Here is a 22,702-nt window from a genome sequence, read left to right as displayed (position 1 = left end):
TTTAATGTTGTGGTAGTATCTTTTTGTATAAGGATTGAGATATATTTACCGTATTCCCTTTTATTAAATTTATTTATAGAAACACCATTTGGTTTAGATACCCTCTTTGATTACAAAAACTCTCTTCTTTAAAGGTTTTTCTTTGAAAATTCTAGATTAGCCTTTTTAATGTTTTAGTAATATCTTTTCGTATAAGGATTGAGATATCTTTACAAAATTTCCTTTTATTAAATTTATTTTTTGCTGGAAAAAAAACATAAATACTACACTTGGAGAAACAATTAATGAATTGAGAAGGAAGGGAAAATTGTTGATAGGAAATTATTTGATGTTGAGGAAAATAATTTTACAACGGTTGCACGCATCAACTGATGGGGCTCATTCAGAAAAGAATGCTACAATAAGAAGGGTGAAGACAATGATTTATTGAGAAAGGTTGAATAAAGATATTAAACATTTTATTCAACAGGCCTACAAGCTAGAACTTATAATGAATTCAAAGATTCATAATGTATGTATTCCATGTATCAAAGAAAAGAAAAAATGTAGTAGTCTTCATAAACTGCCTTATGAAGAGGGGAGGAGAGGTTGAAGGAGCAATTGAAGTGGGATTAAGAGTAGCTTATACGAGAGTTTTATGATATGAATCAAATACATACCTTTCTCTCTTTCGCGTGTTCTCTCTACCCTTCTTTTCTTATGCAACTGCTTCTAAGGTTCCCTCTTGGCTCGGTGATCTTTGGTGGCTCTCAGTAACAGCCCTAGGTTCCGCTTTTGTCTTATCATATTGCTGTTGTGCGCTTGCCACGAATTCAACCGCGGGGTTCTTCATTATTTTGGCTCCACCCTACCGATCAAACAAAATTTTGTTTCAGTCAAACTCATTTGAAACTCGTCTAGTCAAACTGTATCAGAAAAACCGATAGTTGTCAACTCAAGAGGATCTGCTTCTGATTTGCGGATTCATGTTCCATTTTAGTTGAATCTAAAAACGTTGAATAATATGAAATCAACAAAATAGTGCATAATTAAATAACTACTAAAAAAATTATTAAATATAAATTAATATTTAAAAATAATTAATTTTTATATTAATTAAATTAGTTTCTATTATTAATAAATAATTTTTAAATTAATATTTAATTAGTCATCGAATCATGGAATGCGTCTATCAAACACGTTCAAAATCACTCGATTAGGATCACCCAAGTCGATATTCATTTCAATCCAAAATTGCTATTTGTAACACCAAAATTAGTTACAAAAAATTTTCAGAAATATTATTAAAATTTCTTAATGCCAAATGGTTACAGACTAACTTCGAGTCTAAAATGCAGGACAGAAAAATAAATAAAACATTATTTTAATTCACCTTAGAATCAAGAGAAATTGATAAGTGAATAAATCAAAAGTTCTAATAAAACACCTAGATAAAATTCTCACTGATTCAAATTTAGAAATAAACAGTTTTAAATAAGTTTAGCAAGTCTTAATACTATTAACATTGTACTAAAAAATCTTATTACTAATAAAACTCATCTAACAAGTCTCTTAAAAGGAATAATATATAAAAAATCTCTAGTTACAAAAATGATAAAAATAAAACAATTATAAGATTCTATAAAAGCCCAATACAAAGCATCACAAAATAATTACAAGACAAATAAAAGTTCATCACAAAAAACATTACAAAAATACAAATTTTTTATCTTAACCTCAATTATTTTTCATAGCTTTTATTATTTCCTCCATCATTTGTCACACCAAAAGAAGACCTTCAAGATTATCTATGCAATGAGAATTCATGTTTTGAATTTTATTACATACAAAAATTTGTTGTTGGGTCAACAGTGAGAATATCGTAATCGAAATTAATATATAGTCGAGTGAGTTCGGAAAAAGCAAAGTAGGACAAAAACAATCCTTTTTTTAAGAGAATTTGATGTAATAATAGGTTTAAAACTTGAAATTGAGACGCATATCTAGCAACTATATTATTGATTATTACACGTTTGGTGGTGACTTTGCAAACAAAACCATCCATTCAATGACGATTTTGATTTCGACCGTTATAGATAGAGGAATGCCAAAAATAAATAAATAAATAAATCAACTTGAAGGAGTTGAAGAAAACAAGTTACTAATTAATGAGATAGTTAAACACAATTAAAAGTTGAAATGAAACGTATAAATGATTTAATATATGGTGGAGTGGAGTTTAGGCAAAGCTTTAACTCTTTCGGATTTTGATTAAGTATAATTCTTTAATCATAGTGGACGACTTGGACAATAAGGCGTGTGGGGTTCAAATATTTAATAAGAAGAAATTGGCAATGGCAAGTGTCTCGTCCTATTTGGCAAAGCTTTTCAAAATTCAGTCAAAATATATATATATATATATATATATATATATATATATATATATATATATATATATTTCTTACTGGGTTTGACGTTCAACCTTTTGAGGTGTTAAATTCGTATTGTTGATGATGCTCGCTTTATTTCTTGGAGGATTGTTGAGCTTTATCACCGAATACAAAATAGAGTCAATATACAGAAGAATCTCTGACGCTCAAGACAGTAAGAGTATATTAATATTTGAATAATATGAGTATGAAATATTTAGTGAGTGAGAAGTACTCTCTGAGTTTTGTATTTATGGATGGTAAGAGTCCAATGCGTAGGTCAATAATCTCATAGATAGATGTCGAGTTTCACATATATATCCCGAGATTTATAGTACTTTTAAGTAAATATCGCTACTATAGACGTTACAGTGATTTTTAAGATACTTTGTAGGTGGTTAATATCTATATAGTATAACCAACCCGAATTTTATGGACTGGTTATAAGCGAGTAATATTTGTGTTATTAAATGGATATTAACAACCTAGATTTCATAGGTTGAGTATTACACAAGTCCACAAGCTAAAAAATTCGACTATCAACACTGATTTGAAAATATATTGCCTATCTCGGGTTTCTCTTTGCCACCTTAGTAATTCTTCAAACCGAGTTTGTTCAACTTAGGTCCTATATTTCCATGGAATTAAATTATAATAAAGATAATGATGATTGTCATTACTGTCATAAATAACTAACCCTTATGTACATTAATGAGGAATTTTAAGTTAATGATTACTTATGCATTTTCGAGGAAGGCTCATTAGTGGGAATTGTGATGTTTCACTTTAAAGTTTAAAATTTTAAACTTTATAACCTTTCAATTTTGCGTTGAGTCCTTCTAAAAGTTTCTTGAACTCCTACTTTTGATTTCTTATTTAAGGGTTTTCTTCATTTCGACTTTTCACCTTCATCTTCTTCCTTTTATAAGGTTTGTGACGTTTGTGTTTGCTTATGGTTCTTCAGTTCTCTCCTTCCTTCAAGTTTATCACAGTCATTCTATTTCTTCCTAGATGTGTTTTAATGTCTTCTCCTTATCCTTCCTCGCCATCTTACTCTGTTAACGGGGTTAACCGCTTAGTTGATAGGGAAATCAATCATATCGAAGTAAGTTCTTCATTTGAGTCGTTCTCTGCTGAGAGTGATTTTCTAGAGATGGAATCTCATCCAGTTAGTGTGGTTGAGACTGCCATTGCCATAACTACAGGTCCTTCCAGCAAAATCCCTAGTGGGATTTCCTTAGCCCAAGCGACGAATGGGAAGCATCAAGCTTCCCCTTGAGAAAACTGAGGAAATCTTTGAGACCGTTATAGTGAAGGGAACTAGGAAAGGTAGGTTTCCCCCATTGTTGATCCCAAGTATTCCAGGGTACTCGGTGAAGTAAATCACTATTCTTCAAGATTGGAGAGTTTATATATTTTTTTCATGTTTGTTCATATGAGTTGGTTGACTTTGTTGCGGTCAAACCTTGCTCCCCATCTTATCGTGTTTACATGGACTCCCCAGATGAGGAGGATTTTACTTTTTTTTATGAATAATTTTTAAAGGAGTTACATATTTTCTTTCCGTAGTCGATTTTGAGTGTTGCCTACTGATGGAGATTAACGTGGCTCTGAGTCAACTCCACCCCAATAGTTTGGCTTTCATGAAGGCCTTTCAAATTTTGTGTAGTCATCTCCGTATCAGGATCACCATGAACACTTTCATGTATTTTTATCAACTAAAGCATGGTGTCGAGGTTGGTTGAATATCCTTCAATGGAACCCAATATAGGTCCCGCTTTCCATTATACTGGCAATAACTAGAATATTTTAAGTCTAAAGTTTCTCAGGTTCTCTCTCCCAAGGCCTATAAATTGTAAGGGCCTCCTAAGTATTCCTCTGGTCGAGGACTCCACAACAATGTTTATAGGTAGCATTTAAATATATTCAATTTTTCTTTGTTTGCATATTTTTATGTTGCTTAACTCTTGTAAATTTTCTTTGTTTGTTTTATGTGGCAGAGGTAATGGGAACAAGCTTTGATCTGAAGAAGATGATAACTATGTCTAGGGCATCCAAAGATACTAAGGTGGATGACAACCCTAGAGGTAGCCCTCGTAATCCTTCCAAATGACCGAGGTTAGCGATTATCCCTGACCCTACCCCCACTAAAAGAGTTGTAGAAATGGTGAAGGACAAAGTGATCACTGAAGTATTTCTAGACCCCTCTATTCAAGTAAATCAAGTCGGTGAAGATACAAATTCGGTTTGAGGGATCCTCCAGCAAGTTCCCGTTGTGGCAAAAGTGAATATTGTCTCCAAGGCTCCTCAGCTCGAGCATATTTCAACAATAGCTCAGGAAATGACATATAGAGGAGGCTTCCCCAATGAATATGTTTTCGAGTTTATCAATGTGGAGCCATTCCAGAGTCTAGACGATATCGAAGTCATGATGATGAGGTGTATGGATGGCGTGCACCATTATAAGGAGATGTTAGGTAAAAGGTTGGAGGGAGAAGCCCGATTAAAATTTCTTCAAGAGCAAACCCAAGAGTTGCTAAAGTATAAGGCGGAAGCATATGTTGTTGCCCAAGCTCGGTTATTGCAGTTCACACAAAATGCAACTCGAAATAAAACTTTAGAGGCTCACGAGGTCCAAGTTTCTAAGGTGGTCATGGAGAATGTGATGGAGAGTGCCAAAAAGGTCGAGGAAGACTTAACAACCATGTCATCCACATAAACCTCCATGGTTATTTCGATGAGGTCTAAAAAGACCTTGCCCCTCAAGCGGTAAGTAACACCTACAATTTTAAGGCCAAATGGCATAAACTTTATTTAAGTTTGTGTATTTGGTACACAGTCTCCACTTTCCATTGACTTTTCTTATCATTACCACATTAGACAACCATGTGGTGTATATAACCTCTCTAATGAAGCTGACTTCCACTAATTTTTCGACTTCCTGCTTAGCTGCCTCTCACCTTTCCTCACCGAGCTTGTGTTTGCATTGAGCCACTGCCTTTGCCTTGGGTAGGATGGCAAGCTAGTGGCACATCAAATTTGGGTCTGTACTAGCCATGTCATCTGGGCCCCAAGAAAACAAGTTAGTTTTATTGTAGAGGACACTTTCAATTTCCTTCCTTAGTGGTTGGTGAATGATCTTTCCTACTCGATTAATTTGAGTAAGAAGGGTGTCGATCTGGAGGTTAATCACCGGCTCAGAAAAGTAGGACAAGTCTCCTCGAACTCGGCCCTAGGATCTAGGTCAACTTTGCATTGTTTTCTAAGTTGTCCTTTGTATTGTAGCATACCTCGACATAATGAACTTTTCGGAATGCATCTTGTTAATCGGGAATTTGAAGAATAGGTTCAATTTGTGTGTTGTTGGAGGTTGTGCCCTTCATTGAGTATGAGGTCACTCACAAGCTTTGTACATAGCATTTTCGAGTTGTCTTCGAGTCGACTTTTACTGTATTAATTGAGTTGTTCACTGTTGGGAACTTTATGGCCATATGAGGTGTAGAGACCACAACACAAAGTTAGTTGAGAGTTCGACGCCTGATGAACATATTGTATGAGGTGTTTACTTTCACCAAAATATACCTCACCATCAAGGTATGGTGAGCCTATGGTGAGCCTCTTTGGTTTCAAATGTAGTAAGGAGATTTATGTAGCCTCTACTGAATACTTATTCTCCAACGAAGCCAAGTAGTGGGTCTGGGTAGGATTTAATTATAGTATGGGGAGATATAGCTTTAAAAATTGTGACCAATATAGTACATCGGCTGAGTTGCCCTGACTAAAAAGAATTTTGCAGACTCGTCAGTTTGCGATGGTGGTTGTGACGACCATTAGATTGTCATGGTCGGTAATGGCAGAGGCCCCAACTCAGGACCAATCACTAAAGCTATGACAAGGAGAATCAAGAAGATTGGGACTCTACTACTGATGGTAGAGACACTCTTTTATATATGTTCAAAAAATGTCATAACCTAGTGTAAATCTTTCTAGAATAGAATTTATTTTCTTGCTTAAATTAGAGTAGGAAATTTACTTGTAATTTTACTTTAAGTGAATTAGGGTTTGGGTTAGGCACTTGCTGCAATTGTTGTAGCACTAGGTTGGTTGAAAAGCTTAATTTTCAAGTTATACCCCACCCCAAACCTTATAAATTGCAATGGCTAAATGAATATTAGAATTTAACGGTAGATAAGACTTTGAAGAGCCTCACTCTCACAAGATAAGACCTAAGCTAAGAATTCACAAATCTCTCACAAATTGTGCAGAGTTTCCTTTCTTCTATAAATTTCAACATGTAAATACATGGAGTAAGGCACCCTATTCATAGGAATGGGTGCCTTGGTGGGCAAGAAGAGCAAGGGTAGGGTGGTAAATGTGTGAAGGGCTACCTTTAAGGTTTGACTAAGTCAAAACCACACCCTAGGCCCATTATATACTAGGTCAAATTTCTTTCATAAAGAGCTAGAAACAAGCTAAAATGATAACTACACCCCCTATTATGCTATAGGCACCTATTCCAGCTTATTATACTATTTGGACCCCTCAAGAGAGCCCAAATTATTTACAACATATTTGTATCTTATAAGAATACCAAAATGAAGAATAGTTGGTGTGCTGGTTTATGCTCAGCTCCTCTGGTGAGGTCCATGTGATCCTTAGTGAGGTCATGAATTGTTCGTTGAGACCATGTGCTTTGTCTTTTGTTTCCTTGTTCATCTTCACAGCTACTTGGGTTGTATCAATTAGTGACTCATGTTGGCCATTACAGGCATGGAAAACAAGAAAAAAAGATCCAGGATGTTTCTCCTTGACGACTATCTCTTCTAGGGTTTTCTATCACCTTTTATTCTTCTCATTCGTGTCTAGAGTTGTGCCTCACGCCTCATATTTAACCTAGTTGGGTTTGGGCTAAGTGACTCCTCACTTAGGCGAGTTGGACGAAAACAAGCCCAACATCTATGGAGTGATCTTGCCTGGGCGAGATTGGGCTCACTTGGGTGAGATCCTCTGGAAGCTTTTGCCTTGGGCGAGTTCGGGCGAGTGTTTGAAGTGTTCCAACTTTCCTTTCTTATCTTGAATATTCTCATTTTACCCTTTCATCTCCATTCTTCTCTAGAATCGTGAAATTAATACAAATTTAGGAATAAATTGTTCTTATTGATATTATAATCACAAAATATGTAAAAGGATTTAAATTCATAAATTAGGGGTTATATTATAGTTATTTTATCAATTAATATCCATAAGTGTTTGTATTTTAATATGAAATATTACTGAAATATGACACTTATTAGGTATACCCCTCAAGCCTAATGAGTTATGGAGAAATAACAAGCTGAGTATGTCTCAACCGAAACGTCTCAGTCAAGGAAACCTCAGAGGGACAAAATTTTCTTGCAAAAATTCTTATCTTTGAAATCGAAAACTTTTCGAGCTTGAGTTAGGCTTAAAGTCTACTTCTTAATATGGTATTAGAGTAATTTCGAGTCTATTCTAGCGATTGATTGTTGGGCTTATCAGGCCACCCACTATCGGACCATTATCGAACCACCCATAATATATAGTCCTACGCACGAGTTGGTAGTCTCGGCGTGAGAAGTGTGTGTTGGAGATCCCACATCTACTAGAGATTAGGACATTTCATAGTATATAAGTGGGTGCAAACCCCACCTTATAAACTAGTTTTATGAGGTTGAGTTAAGATTAAAGTTCACTTCTTAATAATTATTTAATTTTATATCCATTTTAGTGTTCCCCAAATCTATGTTATAGTTAAATAATATATTTTTCTTTATGTAAGCTTAGTCAACACTACCTTGTAAATTTGTGCCCCATTGAAAACCGTCTCTAATGCATAGCCACCAAAAGATTAACTTCCATTTATATTAGAATGCTAAGCCCACACTAGCCCTATGTAGCACCTCTCTTTTCCTTTGTATCGCTCTTTTGAAAACTCTACTATCATTATTTTTTGTAATGAAACATAGTAAATCGTCAACTCTTATGTTAAAATGAGTTAAACACACTCATATGTATTTATCAAGACCCATTCACTAAATACAATAACATTAAACATGTATACTACAAATTCAATAACATTTATTATTTTTATATTTATCCAACTGACTTAAGCTCAAAATAACTCTTAAGTATACCTTCATTCAAACTCAAGACATATAAATGCAACTATTTAAAAAAAAATCACAAAATCTACATAAAGTAATTAGAAGATAGTTGCAAGATAGTAAGAGAGGTTCTTCTCGACTCGTGTAACAACATAAACTAATCAAGAAGAAGATTCCACCAAAAGCCAATCTTCATCTTCTTTTTCTTCTCGAACTTGATCCATCCGAAATGAAACCCCCATTTCAGAAGTGCATTTGTTATCATTCTTCTTCTCCCAATCATAATCATCTTTGCTGCCCTCATCTGCCGTGTAATCATTAGAAATATGGTCAAGTGTCAGCGTCGCCGACAACCCAAAGAAATCTGAATCGGGTTGATCTAGGACCCGCCATTGTTTGTGTTTTTGAGAACCTTTGGTTTTACCCTTGGACTTGCAAGCTGGGTGGAAGTGGCAGCCGGTGCAATGTGGTTTGGCACACTTGCCGGTGAACTTGGAGTGATTGGCTGGTTTAGATGACACCTTGACGAATAATCCAGCAGTGGGAGGAGAATCAAACTGGGTGATGATTCGGGTATTGGGTCTCGGGTTAACTGGAGTTGGTAGGATCCGATAAGACCTCACCATTCCATGTTGACGACCCTCTCTCTTCATATTTGTTGGTGAAGGTGTGGGCTAAGCAAATTGAAAAAAGAAAAAAAGAAGAAAAAAAAGGCTAAGAATTGAGGAATTGATGAGAGATGTGGATTTTCCTATACCTATATATAGTGTTTGATTTGGGACGGAGTTGAACTTGCGGAGCAAGTACATTGGGATAAACTTGTTCCTCAAGTACTCATGCATATATTTTTTGACAACTCATTCTCATTAAATATACTATACAATGCCTTTTTTAATCATTTAAGATGTATTCCCTTTCTTCTTCTTTCTTATTTATTTCGCCTTGATTTTTTATGTACATAATATATAATTTATTAATATTTTAAGGTTCTGAATAATTTGAACCATAGTTCATCATATTAATTATTTCTATATAAGAGTTTGGTTTCTTTCACCTATATCATGGGGATTTTTAAGGTGCAATTTTATTAACGAGTAAAATTTTTAAAATTTTTTAAAATAAATAAATCATATTAAAGTGATATGAGTTAAAACGTGTTTATATTGAAGTTATGTCGCTTTGTATGACTTTAATTTTAACATGTTGATATATTTTTTTATAATAAAATTATATCATATTAACACGATTCATTTATTTTAATAATTTTTTAAAATTTTATTTATTTTAATAATTAATATGTGAAATTATACTTATTTAGTAAAAAAATGTATTTATTATTATTATTATTATTATTTTTTTTTTTTGATCAGCAATAAAAATAAAAGTAAATAAAATGTAAAATGGTAAGAATATTAACAAACTCAAGTTATTATTTTAATTTTATTTTATAATATCGCATAAATTTAATTATTTTATAAAAATAATTATTCTAGTAATAGGTCTGTTAAAGTCAGTATTCAATTTTATGGATCTTACATGTGCAATTACTGCACTACTGCATATAATTATTTAATTACGTACCGACAACTTGTTTACGTTGAATAAAAATGTGAAAGAAAGAAAGAAATGTGTAAATGGATTCTGCTATATATTGTTGTTTTATATGAACTTTTACTCAATATATTATTTAAGCAAAAAACAAATATAATTTATGATTTTTTTTTATCTATAGTAACAATATTAAATATTTCTATTTTTTGAGTTTTTTTTTTCAAATACTTATATAAACTAATAAGAGTTAATACAGGCATTAGATTCTGAAAAAAAAAAATATCTTAACACTTACTTTTTCAATTACTTTTCATAAAAGGCCAGAAAAATATATTTCTGTTATAACTCTCTCTTATAAACTAGCTAGTAAAACCAATATAATGGTACTAGCTAGTAAAACCAATATAATGGTTTTTGTGTAGTGAGGAGACACAAAATGATATTACAGTAATTTTTTCCTTGGTTAAGTTCTTTCAATATTTTCTTCTTTTTTCTTTGTCTTTCTTCCCCCTCCTATCCCCCATGGTAATATTTTTGGTGTTTTCATTGAGTCCTCTACATGCCTCCCAAACAACCAAGGATATGGGGGATACCCTCCAAGCCATCTTTAAAAACTGGCCAACCTTCAAGCTCAACTAAACACCACACAAGAAAACCAGAAGGGTCATTACTTGACTGTCCAAAAAGATATGGAGTCCCGATAAACTACTTTGGAATCCAAACATGATACACTCACCCATACCCTCAATGGTCTTTTTCCAACCTTGTCCTCACAAACCACCACACTTTCGTCCCATACGAACTCAACTTCTCCTTTTAATCAATTTTACATGGATGCCACTTCTTCTATCTCAACCCCGACTGGGAACAACAATCACACTGCTTACACTACTACAACAACTACAACCATTCCACCATTTTCTTCTTCTCCTATACGACCACCAAAAATACAACCATCTTTCTTTGATGGAACTGGCCCCTTAGACTGGTTATTCTAAGCTGACCAATTTTTTCAGTTCTATAATATTCCTTGGGATTCTCGTTTAAGTATGGCTGTGATTCAAACCAAGTAGCTACGAAGATGACCAAGGAAGCAAAAGACAAGGCACATGGTGAGCAGTCATCTCAACGAACAATTCAAGACCTCACCAAGGATCTTATGGACCTCACCATAAGAGAAGGGCATAAACTGGAACACCAACTATTCTTCCTTCTGGTCTTCTTAAAAGTTAGAATATGTTGTAAATAATTTGGGCTCACTTTAGGGGTCCAAATAGCAAATATAGGCTAGAATAAGGTGCCTTTAGCATAATAGGGGGTGTAGTTATCATTTTAGCTTATTCCTAGCCCTTTAGGAAGGAAATTTGACCTAGTTTCTAGAAGAACAACCCTATGGTGCGGTTTTGACTTAGTTAAACCCTAAGGCTGCCCCTTTTTTAGTGTTTCACATCCTACCCTTGCTTCTTGTTCTCTAAGGCTCCTTCACCAATAAATAGGAGGCCTCCCTCATTGTATTTTACAAGTTGAATTTTGAGAATTAAAGAAACTCTGCACAATTTGTGAGAGCTTATAGTGAGGCTTGTTTCCTCTTTTCATGGTCTTATCTTTAATAGTGTGAGGCTCTCAAGTGGCAGCCCTTCCACTCATCTTGGTGGCCTCCACACCCCAAGTGGCGTGATCATCCTCACCATCCCTTCCCTAAGTTCCTTCTTCCATTTTCCTTCCCATTTCTCCATTCCATTTATGCTATTCATTTTTGTATTTGTCTTTGAATTGTGTTCTTGGGTTTTGGCTCATTTATTGAGTATGGATCATCATTTGGATTGGTAATGACCACCATTGATGCTTACCATGTTCCCATTTCATTTTCGTAATTGCATTCCATATTCACTATATCTTGTTTTTCCATCTTTGCCTTTGTGAAGTGAACCTTCACACTTACTTAACCATTTGGTGAAGTTCGTGTCCAGTGAGAATCTTCCTTAGATCCTCACCATTAATTTTTAAAATCTCAATCTTAAGTAAAGTGTCACATCTAAAAATGGCTAAATCTAAAATCAACTCACATTGATGGAGATGTGCCTTCATAGTTTTCAGATGTTTTTGGTGAATGGCGGAAGCATCATGGATTGAAGATGAAGCAAGGTCCTCCTAAGAGTGGTGGTGACCTTGAAGGTGCATGAGAGGTAGGGATTGAGAGTGGTGAGGCCAATTCTACTTGGAAAAGGGAAATTTGTGAAGATTAAAAGCCTAACTTAGGAGGTTTTGGGCAAGAAGTGAAATTGGCACAATTTGGCAGCAATTCACTAAGTATATTAATCTTGCAAAACAAAGAGCCAAGGCACTCCTTAAATAGCTAAGGAGGCCAGTTTACACAAGGCACAAATGAGAGGGAAATTCAAATGTTGGGCACATGGAGATGGCGCCTAAAATTCAGCACATGAGAGGTAGGTTCTAGAATTCTATCATGTGCAATGAGCTCTAGAATCCTTACGCTCCTCCTTGGGCGAAGGTGAGCCGGTCCTAAGTTTAATTAGGAGTAGGAAACTCTAATTAAACTTAGGTTATCATTTTAGGTACCATTTTGCATGTTCAACAAAATTACAAAAGAAATAATCTATGCTACTTTTGACAAGAATGTAAAAGTCTATTCTACGCTAGAAACTTGGCTTCTTGGAGCATGTAGAGGTAGGTCTCTCTGCCATTAGTAGCAGTGTTCCAATCCTCTTCAAGCTTTCTAGCCATGGCCCTAGTAGTTGGCCCCATATGACATGGTGGTTGGCTTTCAGTTGTAGTGATGCTTGACCCTCTTCCATCACACATGAGGCTGCCTTTTACATTCGAGGTGATGCACTTAGTTGGTTTAAATGCATGTACCAAAACCATCAACTTAGTGATTTGATCTCTTATAGTCACGCTCTTGAAATTCGCTTTGGGCCGTCAACCTATGCTAATCATCAGGCCGAGTTGTTTAAACTGGGTCAAAACACCACAATTTCGGAATATAAAAAAAGTTTTGAAAAACTTTGCAACTGAGTGTTGGGCTTAAATCCTGAGATGATACTTAACTGTTTTATATTTGGCCTCCTTCCGGAGATTCGAAAAGAAATAGTTGTTTTGCAACCCACTTCCATTACCCAAGCCATGGGCCTAGGCAAGCTTTTAGAATCTAAAATCAATGATTATAAACGGTCTTTCCGTTTTTCCCATACTTTACCCCAACCATTTATTAGCCCCACCATGTCCCTCTCCTTCCACTAATACACCACCACATGCAACCCCTCCCATCCCTATAAAAAAGAATCACATCAGCCCAACTTCAAGAGTGTAGAGTCATTGGTTTATGTTATAACTATGATGATTTTTTTTTCTAGGGCATAAATGCACCACCCATCGTTTTCTTCTCTTACTAAGTGAAGATTCCCCAGTATAAAACGCTATAGAGGACTACCCTAGCACTTTCCATGGCATGCCCACAGATCCACCTACACACATTCACCTCTCCTCCTAAGCCTTATGCGGAGCTCCCTCAGCCCACACTTTTACCTTTGATGGATACATTGGCCATCTATTACCATTCTAATAGATAGAGGTAGTTCCCATAACATTGTCTAAACATGTCTAGCCTTTCACCTCCAACCTTGCACCATTCCTATCACCCCTTTCTTTGTTATGGTTGACAATGGAAACCGAATTCAATGTTCCTTTTTTTGCCCAGATTTCCTAGTTTCTATAGATACTCACACTTTTCCCATTTCCTTTTACCTCCTTCCTATCGAAGGTGCTGATGTTGTCCTGGGTATGGACTGGTTGCACTCATTGGGCTCTTTAATGGCTGATTTTTCTAAACCACAAATATCATTTACCCACAATGGGTTACCCATTACCTTACACGACACACCCAAACTTCTACGCCGTCAGTCTTCTTTCACTCATCTTTGCCACCTTTTACACACAAATGAAATTTCTTCTCTACACCTTATCACTATTGGCCCACTGCCATCACCTCCTTCCCCATACAAATTATCCAACGACCCAGATATCTCCACACTTTTAAAAGCATACAACTCTGTTTTCTCTTCTCCCCATGGATTACCCCCAAAAAGGCCTCACAACCGTCATATTCCCCTTCTTCCCCAATCTGCCCAGGTTAACATTACCGCTACCCACACACTCACAAGTTGATGTGAGTTGATTTTAGATTTATCCATTTTTAGATGTGACACTTTACTTAAGATTGAGATTTTAACAATTAATGGTGAGGACCTAAGGAAGATTCCCACTGGACACGAACTTAACCAAATGGTTAAGTAAGTGTGTATGTTCACTTCACAAAGGCAAAGATGGAAAAACAAGATATGGTGAATATGGAATGCAATTGCGAAAGTGAATTGGAAACATGGCAAGCATCAATGGTGGTCATTGCCAAACCAAATGATGATCCATACTCAATAAATGAGCCAAAACCCAAGAACACAATTCAAGGAAACATATGAAAATTAAGAGCATAAATGGAATGGAAAATGGAATGGAAAATGGAAGAAGAAACTTAAGGAAGGGATGGTGAGGATGATCACGCCACTTGGGGTGTGGAGGCCACCAAGATAAGTGGAAGGGCCGCCACTTGAGATCCTCACACTCTTCAAGATAAGACCATGTAAAGATGAAACAAGCCTCACTATAAGCTCTCACAAAATATGCAGAGTTTCTTTACTTATCAAAATTCAACATGTAAAATACAATGGGTAGACCTCCTATTTATAGGTGAAGGAGTCTTGGAAAACAAGCAAGAAGGGTAGGATGGAAAAAGGGAAAAAATAGGCAGCCTTAGGGTTTGACTAAGTCAAACCCGCATCCTAGGCTTGTCCTTCTAGAAACTAGGTCAAATTGCCTTCCTAAAGGGCTAGGAACAAGCTAAAATGATACTTACACCCCCTATTATGCTAAAGGCACATTATTCTAGCCTATCTTTGCTATTTGGACCCCTAAAGTGAGCCCAAAATTATTTACAACATATTCTATCTCTTAAGAAGACCAAAAGGAAGAATAGTTGGTGCTTTGGTTTATGCCCATCTTCTTTGGTCGGGTCCATGAGATCCTTGGTGGGGTCTTGAATTGTTTACTGAGATGAATGCTCGCCATGTGCTTTGTCTTTTTCTTCCTTGGTCATCTTCATAGCTACTTGGTTTATATCACAAGCACACCATGACTTCCTTCATTCACGAAATGCTTAAAGAAGGCATTATCCATCCTAGCACAAGTCCTTTTTCATCCCCAATTATCCTCATAAAATAATGATGGAACCTGGCGTTTTTGTGTGGATTATAGAGGTCTAAACGCTATTACAGTCAAAGACCATTTTCCTATCCCAATTATTGTTGAATTGTTAGACGAATTGACCTCTGCCAAGGTTTTCACCAAACTTGACCTACATTCAGGCTACCATTAGATATAACTTAATCCTACAGATTGCCACAAGACAGCATTCAAATATTTTGATGGCCACTATGAATTCCTAGTTATGCCATTCGGTCTTGCTAATGCCCCATCGACCTTCCGTGCAGCCTTGAATGATTTACTCAGGCCCCACTTTTGACACTTTGTCCTAGTTTTTTTTATGACATTCTCATTTACAGCAAGTCCGTGCAAGAACATATTCAACACCTCACATTGATCCTTCGATTACTAGACACTCATAAATTCTTTGTTAAGGAATCAAAATGTGTATTTGCTACCACCAGGGTCTCATATTTAGGCCATCTATTGAAAGGTGGCACAGTGGCTCCAGATCCAGATAAAATTCAGGCTATCTTACTTTGGCCTAAACCTATATCCTTTACTATCCTATGGGTGTTTCAGGGTATTACAGGATTTTATCGAAAGTTCATCCGCAGTTATGCCACTCTTGCCTCGCCACTCACGGATTTACTCAAATCATCAACATTTATATGGGCTACAAATGTGCAAGAGGCCTTTACAAAACTGAAAAATATTCTAACTACAACTCCTGTGTTGAGTCTTCCACATTTCTCCATACCATTTGAGGTTGAGACAGATGTTTCCAACATAGCCATTGGCGTTGTGCTGTCCCAAGAAGTTCACCCCATTGCTTTCTTCAGCAAAAAAAACTTTGTCCAAAAATGCAAGCTAGCTCAGTATATGTAAAAGAAATACTAGTTATAACAAAAGAAGTCAAAAAGTAGCGTCATTATCTCATAGGTACGCATTTTACAATAATAACATATCAACAAAGTCTAAAGGGGTTACTCACCAATGCATGCCACACACCGGAACAACTAAAGTGGGCTACCAAGATGTTAGGATACAATTTTGGCATCTGGTACCGCCCAGGCCGCCAAAATCAAGCTGCAGATTTCTTGTCCTGCCCACCACAATATCTCCTTTTTGCATAAAAGGTGTTTAATGAAAGTCCTTTGAAAGAGATTTGCGTTTATGTTTGCTTCGTGAACAAATGAATGAATTTTTGCCTGAATTCTCTTTTGGCACCAAAAAGGAAAAAGATGGACTCTCTTTTACAAGCACCAAATGAAGTCCTCAACACCAACACTTTGCACCAAAAGTGATACAATCTAGGTAGACAAGAAGATGACCAAGGACTCAAGAGACCATTCACATTATGAGCATTCATCTCAACAATTAAGTCAAGACCCCACTAAAGATCTAATGGACCTCATCAGAGGAAGAACTGGGCATAGACCAGAACACCAAATGTTCTTTCTTCTGGTCTTCTTAAAAATTAAACATGTTGTAAATAATTTTGGATCACTTTAGGCAGTGTTCTTAGTGAAATGTGCTTGTTCCAAGCCCACTTTTTCAAGACAAGGCATCTAGGTTTTGGAAAATTGACCTACCTTCTAGAAGAACAAGCCTAGGGTGTGGTTTAACTTAGTCAAACCCTTAAGGCCGCCCCTCACTATTTTACCATCATACCCCTGCTTATCTTGTTTTCCAAGACACTCATTCCTATAAATAGGGTGCCTTACTCTATGTATTTTCATGTTGAATTTTGATATAGAAGGAAAAGTCTGCACAATTTGTGTTAGACTTGTATTCTCCTAGCTTAGGTCTTATCTTGTGAGAGTGAGAGCTCTTCAAGAGGCGACCCTCCTCACTTATCTTGGAGAATCCACACAACAAGTGGCGTGTTCACTCTTGTCCATCACCATAAGCTTTCTTTCCTTCATTTCTTCTTCCATTTTCCATTACACCTTTACTCTTTGTGTTTATGTTCTTACTTTTGCTTCCATTTTCAATTCGGTTACCTTCGTCATAATTGTTTCTTTTTATGTTCTCTCAATTCCACAACTCTACATCATTTTCACTATACATTGTATTTTTCCTTCTGCCTTTGAAAGTGAACATTCACACTTAATCACTTGGTTAAGTTCGTGTCCAGTGGGGATCTTCCCTAGGTCTCACCTTACAATTGCTAAAATGGAAATCATAAACAAAATGTCACCCTTAAAATGGACAAATCTAAAATCAACTCACATAAAAAAGGAAGAAAAGAAAGAAAAAGCAAGGAAATTTAAATTTGAAAATGTTAAACTCAAAGGGAATTAATGAGACAAACAATAAAATAAAGCCAAGAATGACAAACAACAATTAAAGGTACAATAAAAGGCTAGCACAAAAAAATCAACCTAAGAATAACTCTAGAATAGATGCAGAAAACAAAAATCTAGAGTGACTCTGGCACTGATATGGTTAACATATGGAACAACAAGCTACTGATAAGACTAATAAACGGGTTGCTAAAAATTTGATTAAATGATAGTTATAAATCACACAAGGTTGCTCATAGTATAACTTATTGGTATGTTGTTAATAATGATAAAATGAAGAGTAATTATTATATGCAAACTAGTTTTTAAAAGAAAATGAATTCATATGAAAGGCGAAACAAATGAAATAGATAAAGAAACAAGCACTGGACTCTTTTAGACTCAGCTAGACAGTCTAGAAACTAAGAAAAATATATGGTCTACTGATAAGATTGTTTATAACACACCTTCTAATGGAGACCTTATAGTAAAACCGTCTAGTAAACAAAGAAAAATCCTAAGAAAAAGAAAATAAATAAGAGAAAAAAAACAAAAATAAGAACATAATAGAAAAAAAATAAAACTAAACAAAAGAAAATTGATGGAAAAGAAGTAAAGAATATCAATCAATGAGATTTTGATGTAATCCTAGTTTGAATCCATGTAGCTCTATGTAATATTTGATATGTTATGGTTTGATGAATGCATTGTGATATGAGTTGATTTAGGAGACAAACTCATTGAATTATTAGTTTCACTTGTATTAAGGTGATGACATAGTGAGGATTGTCATTGGACACGAACGTAACCAAGTGGTTAAGTAAGTGTGAAGGTTCTATTCAAAGAGAAAAGGAAAAAGACTCACACAACGAATAGATGCAAGCGGAAATTAAGAACTCAAAAGGACTTAGAAATGGAAAAAATAGAAGAAGTTGAATTAGAGATCAAGAAGGAAAGACTTAGATGGTGAAGACTTTCATGGAGGTGAATTAGAAGAGTTCAGGCCACTTGGAGAAGGATAGTTCCAAGATAAGTGAGGAGGAGAGTCACCACTTGAACCATCTAGCGAAGATAAGACTTATAGGAATTTAGGCACTCATAAAATCACTCACGCAGAGTTTCTTTACTCATAATAATGTGTGAATTACAAGAGGGGGTGACCACCTATTTATAATGTAGGTATGGTGAGATTAAGAAAGGGAGAGAGATTCAAAATTCAAATTAATCCTATTTATCTCCCTAATTATGCGCCACTCATCATGGATCTACAAGGAGTCACACTTTTCACATTTAAACATGTCCTTAATGTGGGAAGTGTGACTACATGTGCATCTCTATCTAGGGTTTCTAGAAGCTTATGCTAGCTTATTCTTCTTAGGCCAATGTGAGCCCAATTTATTACATTTAAACCATGTCTTATAAAAAAGACTAAATAAAAGAACAACTGGTATTATTGCCCATGCTCAGGTGCCCTACTCCTGATGCTCATCTAAGAAATAGTGGGGCCTTATGACCTAACTTGAGATGATTGACCTAGCCTTGAATCCTGATTCCTACTTCTGGTCCTCCTCCTGTAAGGTTGGGCTAGCTTAGACGGTGGTGATCCATTCATGGTTACATCATAGTCTCCAGGTCTGAGAGAATTTGTCCACGAGTTCAAAAATCCTGTAGAAAATAGAGTTAGATAGCTCACATTAAAGATATTACTGCTTGGATATGTGTGAGGTAAATCAAACTCATGTGCATAATTTTTTATCCTTCGAGTGATTTGGAAGGGACCCTCGGGTCGGGGAAGAAGTGTGGACTTCCTTTGGGTAATTCCATGGTGCAAAGACAATTTCTTATTGTTCCTTATTTGAGTGTTGAGAAAAAGTTGTGTGAGAGTTAAAAAAAACTAACTATCCGATTAAAAGCAACTTCAATGTGAATAAAGAAGTCATCCCACACCCTAGGGTTCCTGGATATAAGGTTTCGTGACACATGAGAGTGGGGGTGGCAATTGATTGAAAACATGAATTTTGTGTCAAGTTGTACCCCTATTGTTTCCCATAAGTGACTCAAGAACTTTGTATCCTTGTTAGACATGATACTTCTAGTACATCCTTGCGAATGATTGAATTGATGTTGGATATCTTGACACTCTTTTGGAGTAGTTCTATATGTAGGTGGTTTATGTAGGGATAAAGTGAATTTGATTTTGAATGCCTCTTAGAAGGGGTCAACCCTTAGGAAAATCTTGAAAAACATCCCCAAACTCCTCTAAAAAATACTCCAAATATTTAGAACTGCCAAAAGATGGATACCTTTTAGAATAGGGAATAATTAATTATAAACGAGCCACCATTACATTCTTTACTTCTTTAGGCATGATGAGAAGACTCGTTTTGATTTTATCACTTTTCTTACCTTTTTTTCATTTTCTCTCTTCTTTTTCATTTTTATTTGATCCTCATTAACTTCTTTTGGGGAGAGAGGTTTTAATATAACCTTGTGCCTATGGAAGTTGAAAGAAATTTTATTGGTAAGGCCATCATGTAAAATTTGTCTATCATATTACCAAGGCCTTCCCAAAAGTACATGTGTTACTTCCATTGACACAACATCACACAAAAAATTCATCCTTATATTTTCCAATGGAAAATGTTAGGAGGACTTGTTTATTGACAACTATTTCACCCTCTTCATTAAGCCATTGTAATTTATAGGGTTTTGTATGATAGATAATGGGTAAGCCAAGGTTGCAAAGCCTTTGGGCAACCTCCTCAATAAGGATACTTCTTTTAATTTTGACGATGATTGATTAACTGTTTTTCATTTTTTGAAAGAAAAACTTAATTTTGCACCTAATCATTATTGCTTCTTATAGGAAATTCAATTTTGAAATAATGTGTGATGCTAGTGATTATGCAGTGGGAGTAGTATTAGGGTAAAGCAAAGAGAGAATTTTTCAAGTCATACATTATGCAAGTAAAGTTTTAAATGAAACTTAAAGTAATTACACTACAAGAGAAAAAGAATTACTTGATATAGTATGCACTTGAAAAATTTCGATCTTATTTGATAGGCTCTAAATTTTTTGTTTTTATTGATCATGTTGCCATTAAATATTTATAGACTAAATCATATTCTAAAACAAGACTTATACGATGGATACTTTTGTAGTAGAAATTTGATTTAGAAAACAAATATCACAAGGGATGTGAGAATAATGTAGTTGATCATTTCTCAAGACTAGCAAATGATGAGGTTATCGCATTAGAACCCGAGGTTCTTGACGAATTTCCAGATGAGAATATGTTAGTGCTTCAAGAGAGGCCATGGTTTGCATATATGGCTAATTTTAAAGCTTCTGGACTAATTCTTGAGGATTTTGACTAGCATTAAAGAAAGAATTTTTTTTAAGATGCTAATCATTACGTGTGGGATGATCCTTATTTGTTTAAGATTGGTGCAACTAATTTGTTTCGAAGATTTCATGAGAGAGGAAACCAAGACCATTATATGGTAATGCTATAATTCATCATATGGTGGCCATTTTAATGGGGAAAAGACAATTGCGAAAATTCTCCAATCAGGTTTCTTTTGGCCTTCATTATTTAGAAACACGTATGAGTTTGTGTAGATATGTGACAGATGTCAAAGAACCTGAAGCATCTCTGTAAGACATGATATGCCATTACAAAACATTCAAGAAATTTAAGTCTTTAAATGTTGGGGGATTGATTTTATAGGACCATTACCAACTTCTTTTTCAAATGAGTATATATTGTTGGCAGTTGAGTATGTATCTAGATGGGTGGAAGCAATTCCATCACAGAAGGTAGATACTAAGACAGTCATTAAATTCCTTAAAAGGAATATTTTCTACAGGTTTGGCACTCCTAGAGTATTGATCAGCGATGGTGGCTCTCATTTTTGTAATACCCAACTAAAGAAAGTTTTAAAACATTATTGGGTTAGCCATAAAGTAGTTTCAGCCTATCATCCACAGACAAATGGGTAGGCAGAGGTTTCAAATAGAGAAATAAAGTAAATTTTAGACAAAACAATGGCTTCATTAGAAAAGATTGGTCAAATAAGCTTGATGAAGATTTGTGGACTTATAGGACTGCATATAAAGCTTGATGATTTTATAGCTCTATTACCTTATGGCATGTCATCTTCCTGTGGAATTAGAACACAAGGCATACTGGGCATTGAAGATGTTGAAGTTAGATTTTAAAGCTACTAGGGAGAAGATAAAACTCCAACTTTAGGAACTTGAGGGGATGAGACTAAATGCATATAGTTCATCAAAGCTTTATAAGGAACATACAAAAATATATCATGACAAGAAGATTTTGAAAAAAAGTTTTCATATTGGTCAATTTGTGTTGTTATTTAATTCCAGATTGAGGCTTTTTCCTGAAAAGTTGAAATCTACATGGCGAGGCCCTTATCTTGTTAAGGAAGTTAAACTTATGGAGCAATGAAGTTGGATGACCCAACATCACATAGAAGTTGGGTAGTGAATGGTCAAAGGGTGAAGCCATATTTGGATAATGAGAAGGAAGAACTCACCATTGTGATTCTTTTAAATGAGCCTTAGAGAAATAGGTGTCAAGCTATATGATGTTAAACAAATGCTTTATAGGAGGCAATCCAGTATATTTTTCTTAGATTATTGTTAATTTTTTTTTATATTTAGTATTGTTCCCGCCGGTTGACTCGAACACCTTCGTGCGTCTCTACGAATTGCGCTTCAAAAACCCCTTTGCTTTTGTTCCAACGTTCTCCTTCCTCCGTCGTGAACACCTGAAATAGAGAGACAAATGGCGCCCTCGCGGCCGTTTGCACTCTGACGGTCAAGTCAGCTATTGGACAGGAAACACCAAACACTTCTCGTCGCAGAACGCTGTAAGGTCAATGTTCAGAGAAATGTGTAACTGAATCGTAACTAAAAATGCTATCTTCTGGTCAAATGTCTTATAATGTGTAAAACGTACCTCATTCTGTTTATCGTAAAACCTTATATACCTTCCCGGTGTTTCTATCCACGTGTCAGCTTGAGACT

At 35.5% G+C, this 22,702-nt stretch overlaps 2 protein-coding genes across 2 annotated transcripts; one reads left to right on the top strand and one right to left on the bottom strand.

The window, feature by feature from the left end:
- Positions 1–8,694: 8,694 nt before the first annotated feature.
- On the bottom strand, positions 8,695–9,186 carry LOC137824895 (uncharacterized). Its single transcript, XM_068630573.1, has one exon. It carries the CDS (start codon positions 9,184–9,186, stop codon positions 8,695–8,697), a length of 492 nt encoding a protein of 163 aa, XP_068486674.1.
- Positions 9,187–10,914: 1,728 nt separating this feature from the next.
- On the top strand, positions 10,915–16,249 carry LOC137824894 (uncharacterized mitochondrial protein AtMg00860-like). The gene is made up of 2 exons (XM_068630572.1): positions 10,915–11,072; positions 15,721–16,249. The coding sequence occupies exons 1-2, from the start codon at positions 10,915–10,917 to the stop codon at positions 16,247–16,249; spliced, it is 687 nt and encodes a 228-aa protein (XP_068486673.1).
- The last annotated feature ends 6,453 nt before the right edge of the window (positions 16,250–22,702 follow it).

Source organism: Phaseolus vulgaris, chromosome 8 (genome assembly GCF_000499845.2).
Source record: "Phaseolus vulgaris cultivar G19833 chromosome 8, P. vulgaris v2.0, whole genome shotgun sequence".
Classification (NCBI taxonomy): Eukaryota; Viridiplantae; Streptophyta; class Magnoliopsida; order Fabales; family Fabaceae; genus Phaseolus; species Phaseolus vulgaris.
The sequence above is the reverse complement of the archived record's forward strand: the minus strand, read 5'-3'. Positions and strand labels throughout refer to the sequence as shown.